General features: G+C 33.0%; 3 protein-coding genes across 3 annotated transcripts; 2 read left to right on the forward strand and 1 right to left on the reverse strand.

Annotated features, from left to right (window-relative positions):
• The first annotated feature begins 3530 nt into the window (after positions 1–3530).
• LOC132054647 (uncharacterized) lies at positions 3531–4174 on the forward strand. Its single transcript, XM_059446624.1, has 2 exons — positions 3531–4047; positions 4084–4174. The coding sequence occupies exons 1-2, from the start codon at positions 3556–3558 to the stop codon at positions 4087–4089; spliced, it is 498 nt and encodes a 165-aa protein (XP_059302607.1). The 5' UTR covers positions 3531–3555; the 3' UTR covers positions 4090–4174.
• A 5399-nt stretch (positions 4175–9573) lies between these two features.
• LOC132052589 (B-box zinc finger protein 24-like) lies at positions 9574–12366 on the forward strand. Its single transcript, XM_059444198.1, has 3 exons — positions 9574–9985; positions 11094–11402; positions 11950–12366. Exons 1-3 carry the CDS (start codon positions 9803–9805, stop codon positions 12160–12162), a joined length of 705 nt encoding a protein of 234 aa, XP_059300181.1. The 5' UTR covers positions 9574–9802; the 3' UTR covers positions 12163–12366.
• Positions 12367–13106: 740 nt separating this feature from the next.
• Positions 13107–17266, reverse strand: LOC132052588 (fructokinase). The gene is made up of 4 exons (XM_059444196.1): positions 16783–17266; positions 14438–14770; positions 13528–13644; positions 13107–13430 (listed from the first exon to the last, which is right to left on the reverse strand). Exons 1-4 carry the CDS (start codon positions 17188–17190, stop codon positions 13299–13301), a joined length of 990 nt encoding a protein of 329 aa, XP_059300179.1. The 5' UTR covers positions 17191–17266; the 3' UTR covers positions 13107–13298.
• Positions 17267–19905: the final 2639 nt, after the last annotated feature.

Below are 19905 nucleotides of genomic sequence, written 5' to 3' on the forward strand. Positions count from 1 at the left end.
AACCCCTAAAATGACGATCTGAACGTCTATGTATCCTTGATGTATTGAGCCTACATTATTGTACGCAGAAAAAAATATTAGGTTCCATAACTTTTCGGAGTCTTGACACACGACTAATCGTTGGTCAAAGTATGAAAAAACACATGAAGTGTGCCAAAAAAAAAAAAAGGTTTGCCAAATTTTTTTTTTAGTGCTCGCTATAGCGCAATAAAATACTGCGCTATACAAAAAAAAAAAAATCTTTAACTGCGCTAAAGCAGTTAACGGCTCCATCTCCGTGAACTGCTTTAGCACAGTATTTTACTGCGCTAAAGGTAGTTTTGTAACTTTTTTTTTTGTTGGGGTATTTTGATTCACTTGGTTTTTCATTGAGTCATTTTGGTTCCGGACTCCTGAATGATCAGGAAACCTATTTATCTATTTTCTCCTTTTTTTTTTGGGGGGGGGGGGGTTATCTCATTTCAAAAATTAATTATGTGCTACATAAATCCCAAAAGTCACCTCTCTTAATAAAAGACTTTTGAAGGCAACGACTGATTAATATTAAGAGTCACAACGGCTCATTAGAGGAAAGAAACAGAAACGTTCTTATACATTTGGAGCCAATTAATGTCCACAAACATACTTCAATTCGGTGACAGTAAATGATTAATTCGTTGCCTCAAACTCATGTATATTTTCCATCACTTTAGTCTGTTCTTTTTTTAACGTTTCATAGCCCTAGATTAATTGGTTAGCATGTGTGAATGCCCAAATACTCATGGCCAGCATGCGGAAACGGATTTGAAAATAGAGGCTAGCCTACTTTTGTGAGTTTTGTATAACATACTGAATTACTATGCTTTTGATTTTCATTTTTTAAACTATGTGTAAGTATATGTCATTTACAACATTTTGGAATGCCTTTCTGTCTTATCATTGTATGTACTTGAGGTTCTTAGGTTTAACTTAAATACTTGAGTTAGGAATATATAATTGATATTATGATTAGTGTGAAAGTTATGGATAAAATCCTGTTAGAGAGTGCTTTCCCCTTAAATAGGCCTAACGCGACGCAAATTTGAATTAGTCAGGGCACTAATGAGGATACTGGACAACGGATGGGAAAAAAAAAAAGTGAAGAGAAAATTTGTAAAGATTTGAAGATATAAAGATTGCGGCGAAGGCGGTGCTTATACATTGAAGTAATACTCTCTCTATATCTATTTTAAATTTTTCCTTTTGTGTCACATTAATTAGTTCATTCTTTTCTTCAATAGGATTGTATGTGTTTATATCACTTTTTGTGATATGAATACAAAATCTTGAAAGTATTTTGATTTATGTGAATGCTTTCAGTTAGTCATTGCCTATTGCTGCGCAAAGTGGGTATATTCCGAGAAAATTACAATTGTTTTTTTTTTTTTTGCAATTGAGATTTAGTTTAGAGTAATCTAAATAGCTTCAATATGATGTTAATTCTTTTGTTACTCGGGTAGTATGAGGCTAGCTATTGATTACAATGCAACTATACAAAGGTGAAATGAGAATGCAAATCTAGTGCATATTAAAGGCATGTTCTCTTGCAACTCTAATTTGGATATGGAAAGGAATGGTATTGTGAACAAAATCAGATTTTTTAAGCTATGGACGCCGCTTGAAACATATATGGGGCTCATTATAAATAATACTCAATAATTTTGTTACTTGTACGTTTATTGCTATATTCCATATGTATAGTTCACTAAAATTATAATGTTTGCTCTCTTCATTTATATTTTATCATTTTCTATTAATCTAGACTTAACGTATTAGGTGTTTTATGTCATTCAATCACTTGAATAAATTTATGGGGGAAAATCAACTTGCAAAATAAATTTGTAGTTCCTTGAATTAATTTTTTCTGCTTTACAAGTTAGTACTATTACTGCTATAGTTATGTATTTAAGCGGTGGTGTATCATAGTCTTTTAGTCTTCGTCATATTAATTTTTTAAGATTGCCTTCAACAAATATTCTGAATGTTTTAGGACCAAAGAAGGGAAAATGAAACGGTGATAATGCAGATTGAAATGCCAGTTTCTTATCTTTAAAGAGTAATTTATTATTATGTGTATCTAATACAAGCATAACTATTTTATTAACTTGATATAGTATTATTGATATACACAAATATTACTTATCGGTGTAACAATGTGATTCTATATGTACTGTTCTATGCATGCATAAAAAACAAGTACTTCTAAAGTATGTAATTAGAGCTACTAAAATACTTCTACAAAATGAAGGCAACTAAATAATTTTTATTTTTCAATATGCATACATCTTATTTAAATTATAAGATAATGTGAGAAAGTTCATATATAATAAAGTATTGTTATTGGTACTCGCGCGTAGCGTAGACAGATTTACGAGTTTGCAAATATTTAGCTTCCGTTTGGCCATAGATTTTGGGAGATTATTTTAAAGATTTGTTTTCAAATCTTTGTTTGGCCATAAAATTTTGACAGATTTTGAAAATAAATCTTCAAATTCCCAAATTCGGATTCAAACCTGTTTTTGGGCCAAGATCTATGTTTTGGCTTTTTCAAAACTTTTAAAAACTACCCCAAACTTTTGTTTTTTCTAAAATAAAAACCCATATATTTATGACCCAACTAATTCTATCTACTATGTTACTCCATTAAAGCCGTATCTACCATTTTCCACAATTAAAGCAGTCTCTTCTATAAAGTGAAGATTGTTCGTACAATGTGGAAAGATTATATTAAAGAATAGCTAGTTACTACCGCTGTTTTTTTTCTTGCACGGATGGATCTTTATATTGTAATTTAAATTGTAGTAGCTAGTAAGTGTGTTATTAGCAATCATAATTAAAATATCATATTATGCATAATTTTGGATTAACAAGTATGTATGTTTTGTGTGGTTGAGTATTCTTGATAGTTTTTAGAACTTATGGGTATAAGTAATGTTTCATGTTTTCCAAAATAAAAAGTGAAATATGTTTTGAAAAATTATGGCCAAACATATTTTCAAAACTTGAAAAACTTCACCCAAATCAAGTTTTTCAATTTTTTTTTTGGAATCTATGGCCAAATGCTAGCTTAGAAACTTAGGACCTGTTTGGCCATAAAAATTATTCACTTTTTTTCGAAATTTTTTTTCACTTTTTTGAAAAATTAGTGTTTGGTCATGAAAATTCAAATACAACTTGAAGTTGTATTTGGAATTTGAAAAACAAAAAAAAAATTGTTTTTCACAATCAAAACAAGTACATTTTAATAAAAAATACAATTTTAAAAACTATGACCAAACACAACTTCAACCCCCATTTAACTCCAAAATTCCAAAAAAAAATGAAAAAGTTTTTGGTTTGTAGGGCCAAACGCCTACTTAGGCTATTATACCTTAAAAAACCGACATATATCTCCCCACTTTCCGAATATGGATCTCCTCCTTACGGGCTGAATATGGATGCATCTGACCCATAAATTTCCGGGTCAAACATTGGTCAGTCCTAAACAATATCTAGATTACGCAGACTCGCAAGAAAAATAAAAAGTTAACTAGAGTTATGGGACTCTCAGCTTCCAAGCGAGTTAGCAACTCACTCAAAAACTCATCCGAGTTCAACTCAGCATGTGACTCAGTCTACAATGATTGTCTCTCTTTATCACAACACGCCTTCCCTGGAGTCAAACCCTACCAACTCTTCTCCGCCACAGAACGCCTCCACGTGTCACTCTGTCCCACCGTCCCTCTCATAACCAATTGGGTCAAATCGCCCCCGACCCGATTACAAGTGGATAAGGCCTTGAGAATCGTGTGTAAGGAGAAGAAGGAAGGTGAGATTGTGCTAGGGAATAATGAGTTTAAGGAGTTTGCGGTTGAGGTGTTTAAAGATGCCGTCGTTTTAAGTGCGGGGAAAGAGTTAATGAAGAGGGTTCCGGTGGGTGCTTTAGGGATTGCTGGTGTTGGTGCGGTGGTGAAGCCTGGCAAAGAATTGATTGTTGCGGCGATTGGTGCTTACGCGCTTGGTGTTGCCACTTCGGTATACGTCAGCTTGGCTTGATTATCTTTTTTTTTTTTTTTTTCTCAAAAGGCTTGATTATCTCATTATAGTATATTTTTGGCTTAGTACATAGATGGATGGAGTATTTCATTTAGACACTCAAATTAAATTATGTTTCAATGACCACCTTAAATTCTAATAAAGTGTTCTAATTGGGCATTTTCAATTTTAAATTTTGTTTTGCATGTGTTCTCATTTGTCTATTGTATAGTCTCTCCGGCTCAATTTATGTGGCACTATTTGGCTAGACATGAAATTTAAGAAAGAAATAAAAACTTTTGAAATTTATGATCCAAAATAAGTTTTAGATATTTGTGACTGTAAATTGTTAAATTTTTTCTAAATATAGAAAAGTAACTTTTTTTGGATAGATTAAAAAGAAAAACGTATCACATAACTTGAGACATATGGAGTAGTTAAGTTAACTTCGTACCCATTTAAATTTTGAAAAAAAAAAAAAAAATTGAGTTTGTTTTCATTCGTACGTTAAATAGTTAACTATTAGGATGAGTGTTCAATTGAAACGGGATTTTGTTTGAGTGTCTACATGAAATATCCTGACAAGTTTAAGGGGTTGATTATGTATTAAGCAGGGGTTGGTTATGTATTAAGCTTATGTTTTTTTTTTTTTTTTTTGGCAAAAGTAAATAAAGGTATTTTACTTTTTTCTGTCTACATTTGAAAAGAGATGATTAAAAAGCGAAACTTGCCTAGATACATAAATAGGTTTTGTTAACAAATTTGTTTAAGCTAAAAGCACAAATTAGTCATTTACACTATTGTAACCCGTAATAAGAGACTGAAAGCAACTACACTATTCATGTTTAGTTTTAAAATTAGATTATTAGTCTTAAATAGCTTTTGTTAACAAATTTGTTTAGCTAAACGCATGAATTAGTTATATTACACTATTGTAAGTTGTAACCTGTAATAAGCGACTGAAAGCAACTAAAATATTTCATGTTTAATTGTAATTAGATTATTAGTCTTTATCTATATTTTATTATCAAATAAAGATATTTAAAGAGAAAAGACATGTTTTGGCCCCTGAACTTGGCAGCAAAACTCACTTTAGCAACTAAACTTAAGTTGTATTTATTTACCCCCCTTAACAACTTTTAAGTTAATTAAATACCCCCCTTAACGGCCTGGATCAGATGAGATCTTGGTGTTGTTCACCACTCGCCTGGTGATTGGTCCATGTCATTAAATATTTTTTTAATTATTTTTATTTATTTAATTTTTCTCTTTCTTCTTCATCCCTTCTCCTTCTAACCCCCAACCCCCGCTCCCTCTCCTTCTTCCCCCAACTCGCTGCTGCTATCTTCTTCTTTCTTCAACAACATTCACGTATGAGCAACACCCAACACCCAAATCAACACCAAATTGAAATACATTCATTTCTTCAACACAATCCCAAACCAAAAAAAAAAAAAAAGGAAAAACTAATTGTATAAAATTAACAAAACTCCACCCATTCCCTAATTCATAGCACAATTCATCACTAACCCACCCTATTCTTCTTCCATGGATTAAATGTTGGAGAGAAATAAATTAATAAATTAATGTTGCCCTCCGCCCCCATCCCTCCTCTCTTCTCCTTATTCCCCATCGCCCACTCCTTATTCCCTCCTCTCCTTCTCCTTATTCCCCATCGTTTCAGCCGTTGTCGTCGCCCCCATCTCCTTATTCCCCACAACAATTCAAGTGAATTTTTTGCTTTGTGTGCTTTTTAACTGAAGATATGAAGCTTCAAAGGATGAAATTGTAACAAAAAGTGGAGAAATAAGTGATTTAGATAAGTGGGTATTGTTTAAATTGGGTTTGAACAACAAGCATATCTAGAAAAAGAATATCTACTCTCTTCAATTTATCGTTTCAAGCATATCTGCTCTCTTCAATTTATCTAGAAAAAGAAAGGAAAAAAAAATAAAAAGAAGAAGAAAGAAGATGCGGATTGAGAGCAGAAGCGAGAGGATAGAAAAGAAAGGGAAAAGAATAAGAAAGAAAAGAAAAAGGAAAAGAATAAGAAAGAAAAGAAAAAGTTAATTTAAAATGGAAAATAAAATATTAAGAAAATCTTAATATATCATCCAATTAGAAGATGACATCTGTACAGTTGGGATCAGTTTAGTGTTTTTTTTTTTTTTCATCCCACGCGCTTTTAAGAAATTGAGTACACTTTTTTGCCACGTCACCCGTTAAGGGGGTATTTAATTAACTTGAAAGTTGTTAAGGGGGGTAAATAAATACAACTTAAGTTTAGTTGCTAAAGTGAGTTTTGCTGCCAAGTTCAGGGGCCAAAACATGTCTTTTCTCATATTTAAACGATCAGAACTCATTTTCAATGCGAAGTCGGTTACTTCAAGAAAAGACAAACATAAAGGATGATGTAATGTGGAGTACGCTCGTGTAAAAGACTTCCTCTTTGTAAAAGATAAACAACCAAATAGAAATTTTGATGTAATAATTAATATCGTATAGGTTTTGAGTAAATTAACCAAATCACCCCGGTTATATCTCTAGAGATGAAACACTCAAAATCCGTTATCCGTAGATGAGAAAGAAAGTCTGAAGCAAAAAATGCTTCTAGACATATATAAAATCAAACAGAAAGAAGCACTCTCCTAAATCTTGACAGGTAAGTTATCTTGATATAGATTCGATTTCGATTTGTTCAGCACAAAAGCTCCAACAAGCCCTAATGTCCCGTGCTGACTAATACTATGCACACTTTAAAATTAAGCACTCAACTCTGATTCTTTAACATGTTATAGAATTCAATGTGTGTATAATTCATATAATATATGAAGAGAATTAAGAGCTTGATTTTGAAACAAGGAGCATAGCCGTAACTAACTCATGTTACAGATATGTTTAATGTAATCTTAGTTTAAAGTTTAATATAAACATTACATGTTGTTATTCATCACAACAGATGGTGTAAATAATTGTACACTAATAATTTATTATTTTGAAAGTTAAAATAAATAAATAAAAAGACTAAGTTTGTCAAGTGTTTGCTTATATGGTTATTGTGGGGCAACTGAAGAGATAAATGGTTGGAATAACTGGTGGTTGCAATCTACACTTCATATTCCAAAACTAACATGGTACGATTTTGACAACATCTTAATAAAAATCTTCTAAATTGTTTCTTTCAGAGCATCAAATTCGTCTTCTTCCATCATCAAAATTCCTTTAATAAATAAAAATTAAGTTTCATACGATAATCATTGAAAATTCGCAGTTGTGACGATATCTTGTTCAGAATACTATTAAGTACCTAAACATTTAGAATATGGATCATTGCTCTAGCACCTATAATAATGCAGGATAATAGTCATACATTAGCATGAGTTACCTTACCTGCATCCAAAGTTTAATTTATTGTAAGAACTTAATTCTAGTAGGTTTGGCAGACACGTCTATCCCTTGTAAAGGATTCAACAATCCTCTTCAACGATCATATGAAGCAGGATTGGCTTCTTACTTGAATTCACTCGTAAGCTCTCTCTAACTATCTAGCTAATTATTTTCTCTTATGTTAAGCATCTACTTGAAGCATGATCATAATGCTTTCGCTTTACATTTGACTTAATTGCTTGAAACCACGATCATACTGCTTTCTCTTTACATTTGTCTATCATTTACTTCATTTATATGTAATTTAATATTTGTTCAACCGTTGTCAGTATTTTATACATCTAACCAATATAGATCTTAACATCCACACACCTAAAGGCTGCTGTATCGACCAAATGTCGACATATCATATAAATAGAGTACTCAAGTTGAAGAGTAATGAAGATATTCTCGATTGAATCTATATCGTCAATGAAACAAGTGGAATAAAGAGAGGGCTTAGAAACATCTCAATTACCGACAAACTTGCATAATGCAAAAGAAAATATCTATTAAGGATAATTTGCAACCACAGAATTTGGAACATCATGACCGTGAAAAACATTACTAATTCAAGAATGATCTTGACCGTTCTTAGCCCATGTACTATGAATCACCAGAATTCAATGAGTATTAATAAAGTGAAAGTAACACTTCAATCCAGCTACATACAACTCATCAGTCATCGATCACGGGACCAACTTTTCAGAATCGAAACAATCTCAGATGAAATTTCACATTCTTTTTAATGTCAAGGGAACTCGCAGCCGCTGTATTTCGGGTGCGCACAGGATGAACATTTGATGTCCAAGTTTTAATCAAGCTAAAATAATTGGGTCATTACATTGTTAATAATATTATACATGTAAAAGAAGGTGGGGGGTTGTTAATTTTGTACTTTCTTTCATCTTGTTTCATTATATTAGTCTCATCATTTGTAAGTTATCATAGGTATACACTATAAACTCTCTGATGATTATTGATTCCTTTTAGTTCTTTTTTTTTACATGTTTGTTTTGGGATGATAACTATGCTTTGTTCTAGTAAGGTAATGTTTAGTGCATGTCGAAAATAATCTGTCTGGGCTTAGCTAACTTAAATTTGCACCATAAACTTCATGTCTAGAATTAATAAGGTAACGTCTAACCATCTTTACTGGTACTTTTCCATTTGAGTTTTTATAAGTAAAGTCCACACAAATCTAACTGGCATTAGCTTATAAATACCTCACTGAGCCTAACTAATTTGAATTGGTACCCTAAAAATTCCATTACAAGGTTTTAGTGCTTCTCGAACTGCTGCTGAATCGATGAGCGAAATCATTTGATTTTATTATTTTCAAGTTTTTGTCCTTAATGATATGCTTATATAACTATAAACAGGACCGGATGCACGATGAAGATACATATTCAACTGAAACCAATAACTCTAGCTTAGACCAAGTATATGTGTCAATAACTTTTAATTTTACCACCAATGACATGCTTATATAGACGTGAACAGGAACAGATGCACAATGAAAGATATAGATTCAACTAAACTTAATAACGATAACTAAAACTCTGTATATGTGTTAAAAAATATTCTAAATATATACGAATATTAAATAACTAATTCATTAACTCAAACGATTAACAAAACTTAATAGTAGAATCTTAAACTCATAAACTTCAAATTCTACGGATTCCCCTTCAGCAATAAAAATATCATGATATATAGTATTGCAATATTTCCCAAATCAAAAAGGGGGGGTACGTTGAATCTGAAATTTCAACTCTCACCAACCAGTACCATTTGGTAGATGGAGGGAGTAATAATAAATAAATAAGACCCAAACATTTGTGGCCACTAATATTAACGGCAACGCAATAGCCACACAAAAAGGCAGGAAGTAGGCCCTATTAATGCTGTGTTGTCTCAACAGTAGTCAAGTATTTTATACGCAAATCCAATTCCCTTATCCACACAGCTCCTCTTCAAATCTCCTCCAGTCATTTTATTGTCAACAAATTTGCCTTCTTTCTTTTTCCTTCTTATACCTTCTAAGTTTCTTTCTTATTCTTTCTCCCATTTTCCCTTCTCTCTATACATACCAAATTTCTTTGATTGGACTAATCACTTGCTTTTGGTTCTTGATTTTTGTAGACACAGTTTGGTTTTTGTCTTTGACTCTTTACACATACCAGAATTTGAGTGTTTTTAAAATCTTGAAAATCTTCCCTAAAGCTTCAAGACACAATTTTTCCTCTTTTTCTTGAGGAAAACTCAAAAGGGTATGTCCTGAATTAGTGTTAGGAATCAAGAGTTGAGATATATTGGAGGAATTTAGTAGTAATAAATAAAGATGAAGATTCAGTGTGATGTGTGTGAGAAAGCTCAAGCTACTGTGATATGCTGTGCTGATGAGGCAGCTTTGTGTGCAAAATGTGATATTGAAGTTCATGCTGCTAATAAATTGGCAAGTAAGCACCAAAGGCTTCATCTTCAGTGCCTCTCCAACAAGCTTCCTCCTTGTGATATTTGCCAAGTAAGGAAACATTCTTTGTACTTCATATGTAGCTCTGTTCATGGATTAGTTGGTTCTAGTCTAGATTGTGTAAATAGGTTGGTCATTGACCAGTGAAAATTTTACCTTTCATGTTCCTTGATTATACTTCTGCTTAGTTTAGTAGAGGTTAACTGGTCAGATTTGTTATTACTATTTCTATGACTCCATTATTTAGTCTCTCCCATTTAACATACCTTTAATCTTGCACTTCTATGTATAGTTTTTGTTACTCACTCTCTTTCAATTTATGTGTTTTACTTTCCCTTTTAGTCTCTTTAAAAAAGAATTTTAACTTTTTATATTTAGTATAACTCTTTAGTTCAAACATCATAGACACGTTTAAGACCATAAAATTCAAATATAATTTGTTACATTACACAACTTCAATTTAGGAATACAGCCATACAGGATTCAAAAATCTCCCTTTACTTTCTTAAACTTCTTGGTCGGTCAAACTAAGACACAAGATGAAACAGATGGAGTATGGTAATGAAGTGCTTGCTTTCCTAGCAAAAGAAAAATGAAATGGTTTCAAGGCTATGGGATAGTATATGTTTTCAATTGCCAGAGGGCTTTGATTCAACATCAAAGGTAGTACAACAGAGAATGTGTGGTAGGCGCATGTCACAAGTTTTGTACCTCACTGGGGAACTAAGTCTAGTATTTAAGTGGAGAAAAATATAGGAGCTGATTTGTTATCAACCGAGCTTCGAAGTTGGAAAAAAAAGATTTCTCGGTTATTAAAAAAGTTTATGTTTTCGACTGTTACATTTTCTGAAAGTAAGAAAGAACTGAAAGTAAGCTATGATGGTGTGACCCTTTTAAGGACCGGAGAACTCAAAAGAAATTCCATGTCTATCTTATAGATTTCTAGTTATACCTTTAGAGATCTTGGAATAGGAATATGCTTATGTAAGTCAAGTGATAATTCTAATTTGGAAAGCGTTGAGAAGCAAGAACTAGAAATGATTTTTCTAAATATGGTTATACCTGTCAAAATGATGTAGACAGACCAGGAAAAAAAAATTGGAAGTAAATGTTGGAGACTTCATTATTGCTTATGTACCTTGAACTATCATCTATGCAGGATAAAGCAGCCTTTATCTTCTGTGTTGAGGATAGAGCTCTCTTTTGCAAGGACTGTGACGAAGCAATTCATTCAGCCAGCAGCCTCGCTAAGAACCACCAGCGCTTCCTAGCCACTGGAATTCGTGTAGCCTTGAGCTCAAGCTGCAATAAGGATGCAGTAAAAACCCAACTGGAGCCACAACCACCTCAGCAGAATACCCAACAAGTTAGCTTGAAAATGCCTCCACAGCAATTGTCCGGTATCACATCACCATCTTGGCAAGTTGATGACTTACTAGGATTTCCAGATTATGAGTCGAGTGACAAGGTAACAAACTTATTCCTTTTACATTTTGCGAGCACCCTATATTTTCTAGGGGTAATTACATTTTTTGACCGCTCAAAAGAATAATAGCTAGTAAATGTACAGGTTTTTGTATATCGAGTATAATATACATATTGTATATGTAAAATATACATATAATATAGTAATAATTAGTGTATAGGTTTTATATGTTTTGGCTAGTGCCCGTAATTAGTTTCGGCCGGCGGGCCAAAAATGAAAAAATGCCCTATTTTCTACCACTTTGATTGCTGGAGGATTGATGTGTAGGGGACTTCTCTAGATGAGAAGCTATCAATTCTCTTGGTAAAGCAGCTTATGCATTGAACTTGAAACACCCAAATACGCAAGACTTCCTTACATTTCTCGATACATAGGAGCCATTTTATAACCATTACATGTATATGAAGTTGCCCTAGAGTTCAGTCTAATCTATGAAATTTTGGTGACCCTTGATTCAATATTACTGTGCCATTGTCTTTTCATATATTAAGTAATGAATAACTTATATTGATTGTTCCAACCTACACAGAAGGAGCTACTTGAGCTGGGTGAATTTGGGTGGTTGGGAGACATTGATCTATTTGGTGAACAAACAGCAGCTGAAGTACCCGAGCTATCCGTACCTCAGCCGAGCAACACAAATATTTACAGGACAACCAAATATAACATGCAGCCTTACAAGAAGCCTAGAATTGAAATCCCAGATGAAGATGAGTATTTTACAGTCCCAGATCTTGGTTAAACTCCAACTTCAAGAAGTTCCTACTTAAAAGTACATATGTGCTTGCGTGTAGTACTTAATCAGTGTACTCATACTGTCAACAGATATGTTCATAAGTAGAAGAAATATTATTCTGCTTTAAGATTTTCTTTATCTTACTTTTGCAGTGCACTCATATTGTCAACAGATATGTTCAGTAAGTAGAAGAAACATAGTTCTGGTTAAGGTGTCCTTTATCTTGCGTACTTTCGCCTCTTAGGTTGGGTTGCATTAGTTTCTTATTCTTAAAGTCTACAATAAATTCAACTGAAAACACATCAAGACATTCTTTTACATGTTATGCATATTGCTAGAGCTGAATGATTGTAACACAATGCAGAGTGTTTTCCATTTTGGGAAACTAATACTTTGACAATTTGACATTTCTTAACTTGAATTCTTGAATTAAAAGCCAGTGTGTTCCTCTTCTTTGAGCTTAGTAAAAACCTTCTTTTGTTATGAGAACTACCACGCCTTTTAAGTTCCAAGCTGCAAATATTCTACAGGCCATCGAGCTGTTATCAATCCAATTTCAATCTCCAATTCATTACTCAACTGTTATGATTTTACCTTGTATCCTCAGACCTCAGGAACAAATTTTCTTGGCATTCACACAATTTCTCTGGACAACTTCCCTATGCCTAGTTGTGAAATAGCAATTGATATAGAAATTTTGAGCTTGTTACACTAAATTAGGCAAATTACATATTCCTAAAGCCAATGCCTGATACTATAAATTTGAGACAACTCACCAGTTCTATGAACTCCTGGCAATCTTACTGAGGCTATTGAACTCTCAAACTATGTTTCCTGGTTATGATTACTGCACTTTGCAGCTTAATGATGAAACACATAATGATGAAAAAGAACTTAAAAGGAGGAAAGAAAGCTACACGCAAAATTTAAAATTGCACCGACAAATCAAATAGGAAAGCTTAGTTTATTAAGTGCCTTTATGCACAGTCTTTGATCATCACAAGAAAACATTAAAATCCGAAACCCCAAAACTAAAAATTGAAAGGTTGCTACTAGCTTGATAGATTGAAAGCAAAAACTCATAAAGGGGCCAAATATATGGAGATGTAAAAGAATTAAAAAAGGGTAACATCATCATCATTCTATGCTCCTCCCTTAAGTAAAGTGAGGGCTTCAGCTTCTGTAGGTAGAGCTGGGATTGCTCCTTTCTTGGTGGTTGTGATGGCTCCACATGCACATGAAAACCTTAGTACTTCCTTCAACCTTGCTTCATCCTGCATTTTGTTTTTCCACAAATTAAATCCATTATCTTATAACAAGAAGCTTAATTAAGGATAAGAAATTATAAAAGGTAAGTAGTTATTATATTACCTCAAGAATGGCTTGGTCATCAACAATCTTGGTTAGAAGGGCACCAACAAAAGAATCACCAGCTCCGGTGGTGTCAACAGTCTTCACATGGAATGCATCAACGCTTCCATGAAATTTCTACACCCCAAAAAAATAAACAAATCAGATCAAGTTGTCAGATCTCTAAAAACAGGAGTATTTTATTATAGAGAAATTTTTACCAAGGACAAGTCCCTAAGCTATTTGTTTTTGTTTGGTGAGCACATCCTTCAAAGTAATTTCAGAAATCAATCAACTCTACTTTCATTTTTCCTATTCCAATTTTCACTTCAATTTCAAGTCCAGGCCCAATAAATTACTTAATATTCGTTCAGGAATTAATTCGTAGACAAATTTCCAAGTATGGCCTACTCCAAATTACTCTATTAAACAATGACTGACCATATGACTATTCAACCTTGTCGGTATATGGAAATAACAGATTCTAATTAAGAAGACAATAAAAAGATAGGCGTCCTCATTGGCCATGAGGGGACACTCAGCTTAATTACTAATTAGCAGCACGGCCGAAAGTAAAGAATACTTTAAATTATGTCATAACCTTTTGGCTAAGATCAAGTGGTAGAAATAAGATTAGGCACACCAATTATGTAATAAGTGCTGTAGGGGTCCACCTTAGCCTACTTGCTACCACTTTAATTACAAATTAAACAACAGTGGGTTCATTTCTTCAAGTTCCCACCTACCCCGTTTACCACTTTACAGCTAATGTACTGGAGAATTCCAAGAAGCAATCAAATAAAATAAGGGACATTCTTTTAACCAGTTGTGATACACAACTATGTTATCTGTCTGGTTATTATTCCCACATTTCTATGGATGATTACGTTTAATACGGATAAAGAAATAAAAGAGTAGAAGAAAGATATACCTTGGTGTAATAGTTGCAACCCTTCTCACCAAGGGTGACCAAGAGGAGCTTCAAGTTGGGATGCCATAAAGACATCGCGGATTCATCATCAATCTTGTCACTTCCAGTGAGGAATTCGAGCTCGACGTCACTGACCTTGATCACATCTGCCTTGTCCCAGATGCTCTTGATTTGGGTCCTCGCCTCCTCTGCTGATGGCCACAGTGGCAAACGGAGGTTTGGGTCATAAGAGAGCAATGCCCCAGCCTCCTTTGCTACTTCCATTGCCTTCAAATGTGCTGATCTGCATGGCTCCACGATCAAACTAATTGATCCGTAGTGGAACACCTTAGCCTATAGATAAAGTATTCAGAACAAAAATCAGAGAAACAATAAGCTATAATAAAAAATCACAGCGAGATATTAATGAAGAAAACAAAATTTTGGGGACCATTTCTATCGTCCTGTTTTAATCAATAAATAAAATAAAAACTTGATCTTTTATCAAATTTGACATTATTCAATTCCAACACTAAAAATGAACGCATTATCTTCTGAATTGAAAACTGAAAAACTATATTTCACTGTCATCAATGAAACTGCGTCATCTAATTTCAATTAAGTATGAAACTAAGGATTGCAGCGTCAGAGTGACTATACGGAACTTAAGGGGCCAAAGGTCAAATTTCCAGAAGGAAAATCAAGATAAATTAGTTTTGATTAATTAAATGTGGAGCTGATACAATTAATGACGATATGAATCCATGATAATGACATCTGACATGAATTTAACTGTACCACCCACCTACCCCTTGAAGTAAAATTGTTACACTCTCTGCTAGTGACAGTGCCTCTAATATCTCGGGTGATACACACTACATATTCCTAGTATATATCGTCATTATACACTTTCTGACTTTCATGAGTTCTCTTGGCGTGATGTATTCATTATTCTTCTGTCACATTTTACATGACAGTATGCACATGTAAGTATTTAGTAAGAGATGAAACTAATTTCAGTCCCAATAAATCAATTTGGTTTAGCAAAACAATTTTCTTTGGTAATAAGAGAGCTTATTAATTCTCTACGAAAAACCCAATATTATAATAATAGCAACTTGTTTTCTTGCAAATATTATGTGAACTAAAAAAATTCTAAGAAGATACTCCTATTTTTTTTAATTTATTCCTAAGACAATAGATAGAAACAAAATAGGCGCGCGGAAACAAAAGTAATGATATGAAGGGAAGGAGACAAAGTATAGCTCTTTCAGATTTGAACACCTGAAAGAGAGGATCATTGCTACTTGCTAGCGGACAACACCCACTCTCAACAAAAATCCGTGTCACTAACAACCGCCCCTTGCATGCAGATTGTAACAGGACATAAACTAGCTTTAAGGATCATTCACTCTTCTTTATCCCCTAATTTCCGCTCTAAACAGAATTCCAAATTAACAAAATTATAGCTTTATCTGTTTAATGAAACAAAATGAAAGTGATAGGGATCATCTTTTTGCTTAAAAAAGACCCACCGACCGATCTCATATAAGTATATGATAAAAGGAAACATGCTATTTTTACCTATCTTTTGCGTTTTAATTTGAAATACTATTGATCATGGGATCAATTTTGTTTCATTCTCATTCTCCTGGATGGTTCTTGTAATAAGATTAAATACACATAAAAATAAATCAAGAAATATCCCACTTTTTTATGCAAGAAATTATCTTGAAACGGACTTTGATCTAACCAACTTAAGGTATTTCAGGTTGGATCTAACCAAAAATATAAAAATAAGATCACATCCAATTAGTCAAACAAGAGGCACATAATAATAAAAGAAAAGGCACAGGATAACCACCTACCACCAGTACAAATGATATATAATGTCCTTTTCTATTTAAAAAAATTAGCAAAACTACAGTAAAGTCAAGAAAAAGACACCAACCAACCCACCTAAAAATAAAAATAAGTTCCACGTCCTTTTTCCATTAATTAACTAAACTACAGTTGCGTCAAAAACAGACAACAACAAACTCACCAGCCTTCATCCATAACCAAAAAACAAGATCACAAAACTACGAAACGACACGTGAGAAACACGCACAATCATGAAATCCAATGCGAGTAAATTAAATAAAAAAAAGTTACTCCCTCCATCCCCATTTATATGACATACTTCGGATCTAGACAGTTAAACTTCTTTATTTTTAAAAAAAAAATATACATATTTAGACATAAAAAGTAATACAAGTCATAAAAATTAACTATTTGAAATATTTAAAGAAACCGCGATCAAGATTTTCTTGTTTGACTTAAAAAAATGAAATGTGTTAAAAAGATTTGATGAGAACGATACTTACAGATCTAATAAGATCAAGATTCAATTCATCGGGTGTAAGCAACATATCAGCACTAGGATTCCTATAAAACATGAACTCACGCTCTCCATCAGCGCGTAGAGTCACGAACGCCAACGCCGTTCTAGCACCCTTATCAAAATTAATCCCATCAGCTTGAACACCGTTCTGTTTCAAAATCCCAGCAAGCATATGTCCAAACTCATCATCACCCAATTTCCCGACGAACGCCGATTTACCGCCGAGTCTTGTGACGGCGATAGCGACGTTTGCCGGCGCGCCGCCAGGAGCTTTGAGAAAACCGGGAGCTTCGGCTAAGGATACGCCGGAAACTGTTGGAACGAAATCGATTAACATCTCACCGAAACTAACGATCAAACCACCTGAAGAAGCACTTCCGTTAACTGCCATGATGATGATGAATATAGAGAGAAGATATGTGTATGTATATATGGTTATGTAATATAGAGAGAGAGAGATGGAGAGAGGAGATTATGGAGCTTTATATAGAAGGTGGTTGGAAGAGTTATAAGAAGGAGAGGAAAACTAGTTAATTTCGGTAAAGGAAAACTAATGGAAAAAATTAACATAAATTTGTACGGTATAACAATTATCCAAAAATAAATACTCCCTCTCCGTCTATTTTTATTTATCCTGTATTAAAAATCGCACTATCACCCTGAATCGTCTAATGATTGAAATCAGTTAAACATATTTAAAAGTTATGCACTCACTGTTCTTTGAAGTTTTCAACTTAATAATTCATAATAAGAATAAAATAAATATAAAATAATAAGTTATCTTTTAATTTTTTAGATTAGATAAATAAAAATGAAAATCTGTAGAAAAAATGGACGGAGGAAGTAAAAGCAACTTATATATTCCTTAATTTTCGGCTTATGATTATTATCTTGAATGGCACGTCACTTTTAGATGGATGAGGGGTCAATTGTTTACTTTGATTGAAGACAAGAAAGATATCTTTTAAAAATGAAGATTTTGAGAAATATTTGGTCCTATTGGAAAATAAAGATTTTGGACTTTGTATATATGTAGTTTGTTAAAATTGAAATGTATTACTAGGTCCCATGTCAAGCAATAAGCTAGGATTATTTGAAATTTTTTGGTTGTTAAACAATTATTGTGAATAACTACCCAAAAATAAATGGGGAGAGAAAAATAAAATTTTGAAGAATTCTCGTTGTTATTTTTTCTAACTTGGCATTAGCTTATGATACAGGTTGTCCGAAGAATGTTTATTACACGATCCACACACCCTATCTGATTGAAACCACGCGTGAATGTTTATTACACGATCCACTCACTTTGTCTGGTTGAAACCATGCAAAATAATCTCCTTAAGCAACTAATAACTAACTTTTCTAGGGTGTTAAAACATTCTCTAAGTTGAAAACTAATTAATTAACTAACTAGATTATTGATGGTTTAGTTATTTTCGGTTTAAATTGGGAAAATGTATACGAGAATTCATTTATATCAGATGCCGCCTTTATTAAGGCCCAGTTATTATAATAAATAATTTTAATTTTATTATCTTAGAATCTCAGTACAATTATGAAAAGAATATTAGTTTGAGTTGGAGTAAAATTGTGAAGATATATGAATTTTAGTTGGACTGCATGCGGACAGAAACACCGGTAAAGAATCTAATTGCAAGAAGGATATAATTATTACGAATGGGTAAGGTCAATATGGAGTTCAGTGGGATTTGGATTCAACTGGGTAAGGATATAATTATTACATTTAGTTTTAAATAATTTTGATTATTTCAGTAAGTAAAAAACTATTTTGTTATTTTATCTTCTTTCATCGTAAAATAAGTAATTGGAAACGTACATATACAACCTACGTATAGGACGAGTTCGAAGAAACAAACAATAAAAGAACAATTTGTTAAAAATAATGAAGAGAAAATAGGGAAAATATTCAAGTTTGTCCTTAAACTTTGTGAAATAATTCAAATTTGTCATTCATTAAGTATCAATATCACCCTTATTGTTACAAGACTTGTCCTTAAATACGCCCTTATTCACTAATGGAAAAAGCTTCCAACACATGGGCCTTTTTACAAGGGAATGGATCAAATATTCATATATTTGCCCATAATCTTTAAAGAAAGTAGTTATCGTTTCGAGGCAGCAACATCATCTTCTTCACCTATGTCGGGACTCTATAGATGCAACTCCACCACCACTCTTTCTCAAATCATCAATAGCATTGTCAAAGCTCCACATCAACCTCCTCATGCTAATATCTAGGTACACAATATTTATCTTCTAAAAATGGAGAACATAATAATGGTGGTCTTTAAGTGGTGTTTTTGAGAATGGAGAGAATCAATTGTTATGTTGGTGATTGATTTAGAGCGATGATGGATGGTGATTGAGACAAATGTAATCTGCCGATTTCATAAAGTTTAGAGAAAATTTGGACAATTTCGCATTCAAGAGCAAATAAGGATATATTTTGACCAATTTTATAATGGGAAAGATACATTTAACGCCAACTACTAACAGAGAATAAATTTAAATGTTTCACAAAGTTCAAGTGCAAATTTGGATATTTCCCCTAAATGATCTCGAAAGAGCTTTAAGAGTTTTGTAAAGATCAAAATCCATTACAAGTCCAGAAATGAATCGATTACATATCATAAAAATGAAAGAAAAAAATTTGTAAAGATCAAAAACCAATTTCTTAATCAAACAAAGAAACAATTTATGTAACTGAAACCAAACAAAGCTGACTTTATGCTTGAACTTTGAACAACAAACTTACTTATCTTCTAAAGGATTACGATTTCATTGGAGTTGTGAGGCTATTATATATATTTTTTTTTCTGTTGGAAGCTCATATATATTATTTGAATATAATGAACAATACCCCAAAACGCAGTTTAACTACTTCATATACAGGGGCGGACACACATGGGGCTAAGGGGTGTCATCCGACACGGCTTCGTCGGAAAATTTTATTAAATATACATATATACAAGATAATAACCAAAAAATAGAATTACATATATAGATAAAATAAACTGACACCGATTCGTAACAAGCGCTCTTTAGTTCAGTTGGTATGTGTTTAAAATCTCGCATTTGTGGTTCC

Source organism: Lycium ferocissimum, chromosome 4 (assembly GCF_029784015.1).
Source record: "Lycium ferocissimum isolate CSIRO_LF1 chromosome 4, AGI_CSIRO_Lferr_CH_V1, whole genome shotgun sequence".
Classification (NCBI taxonomy): Eukaryota; Viridiplantae; Streptophyta; class Magnoliopsida; order Solanales; family Solanaceae; genus Lycium; species Lycium ferocissimum.

What these genes read in the sequence shown, in the direction of transcription:
- LOC132052589 (XM_059444198.1), top strand. Translation starts at nt 9,803, where the DNA reads ATGAAGATTCAGTGTGATGTGTGTGAGAAAGCTCAAGCTACTGTGATA. An exon ending in CTCCTTGTGATATTTGCCAA is followed by an intron (nt 9,986 to 11,093) that starts GTAAGGAAACAT and finishes TCATCTATGCAG; the next exon opens with GATAAAGCAGCCTTTATCTT. An exon ending in ATTATGAGTCGAGTGACAAG is followed by an intron (nt 11,403 to 11,949) that starts GTAACAAACTTA and finishes CAACCTACACAG; the next exon opens with AAGGAGCTACTTGAGCTGGG.
- LOC132052588 (XM_059444196.1), bottom strand. Translation starts at nt 17,190, where the DNA reads ATGGCAGTTAACGGAAGTGCTTCTTCAGGTGGTTTGATCGTTAGTTTC. An exon ending in GTTGCAACTATTACACCAAG is followed by an intron (nt 13,645 to 14,437) that starts GTATATCTTTCT and finishes TTTGGGGTGTAG; the next exon opens with AAATTTCATGGAAGCGTTGA. An exon ending in ATGACCAAGCCATTCTTGAG is followed by an intron (nt 13,431 to 13,527) that starts GTAATATAATAA and finishes AACAAAATGCAG; the next exon opens with GATGAAGCAAGGTTGAAGGA.
- LOC132054647 (XM_059446624.1), top strand. Translation starts at nt 3,556, where the DNA reads ATGGGACTCTCAGCTTCCAAGCGAGTTAGCAACTCACTCAAAAACTCA.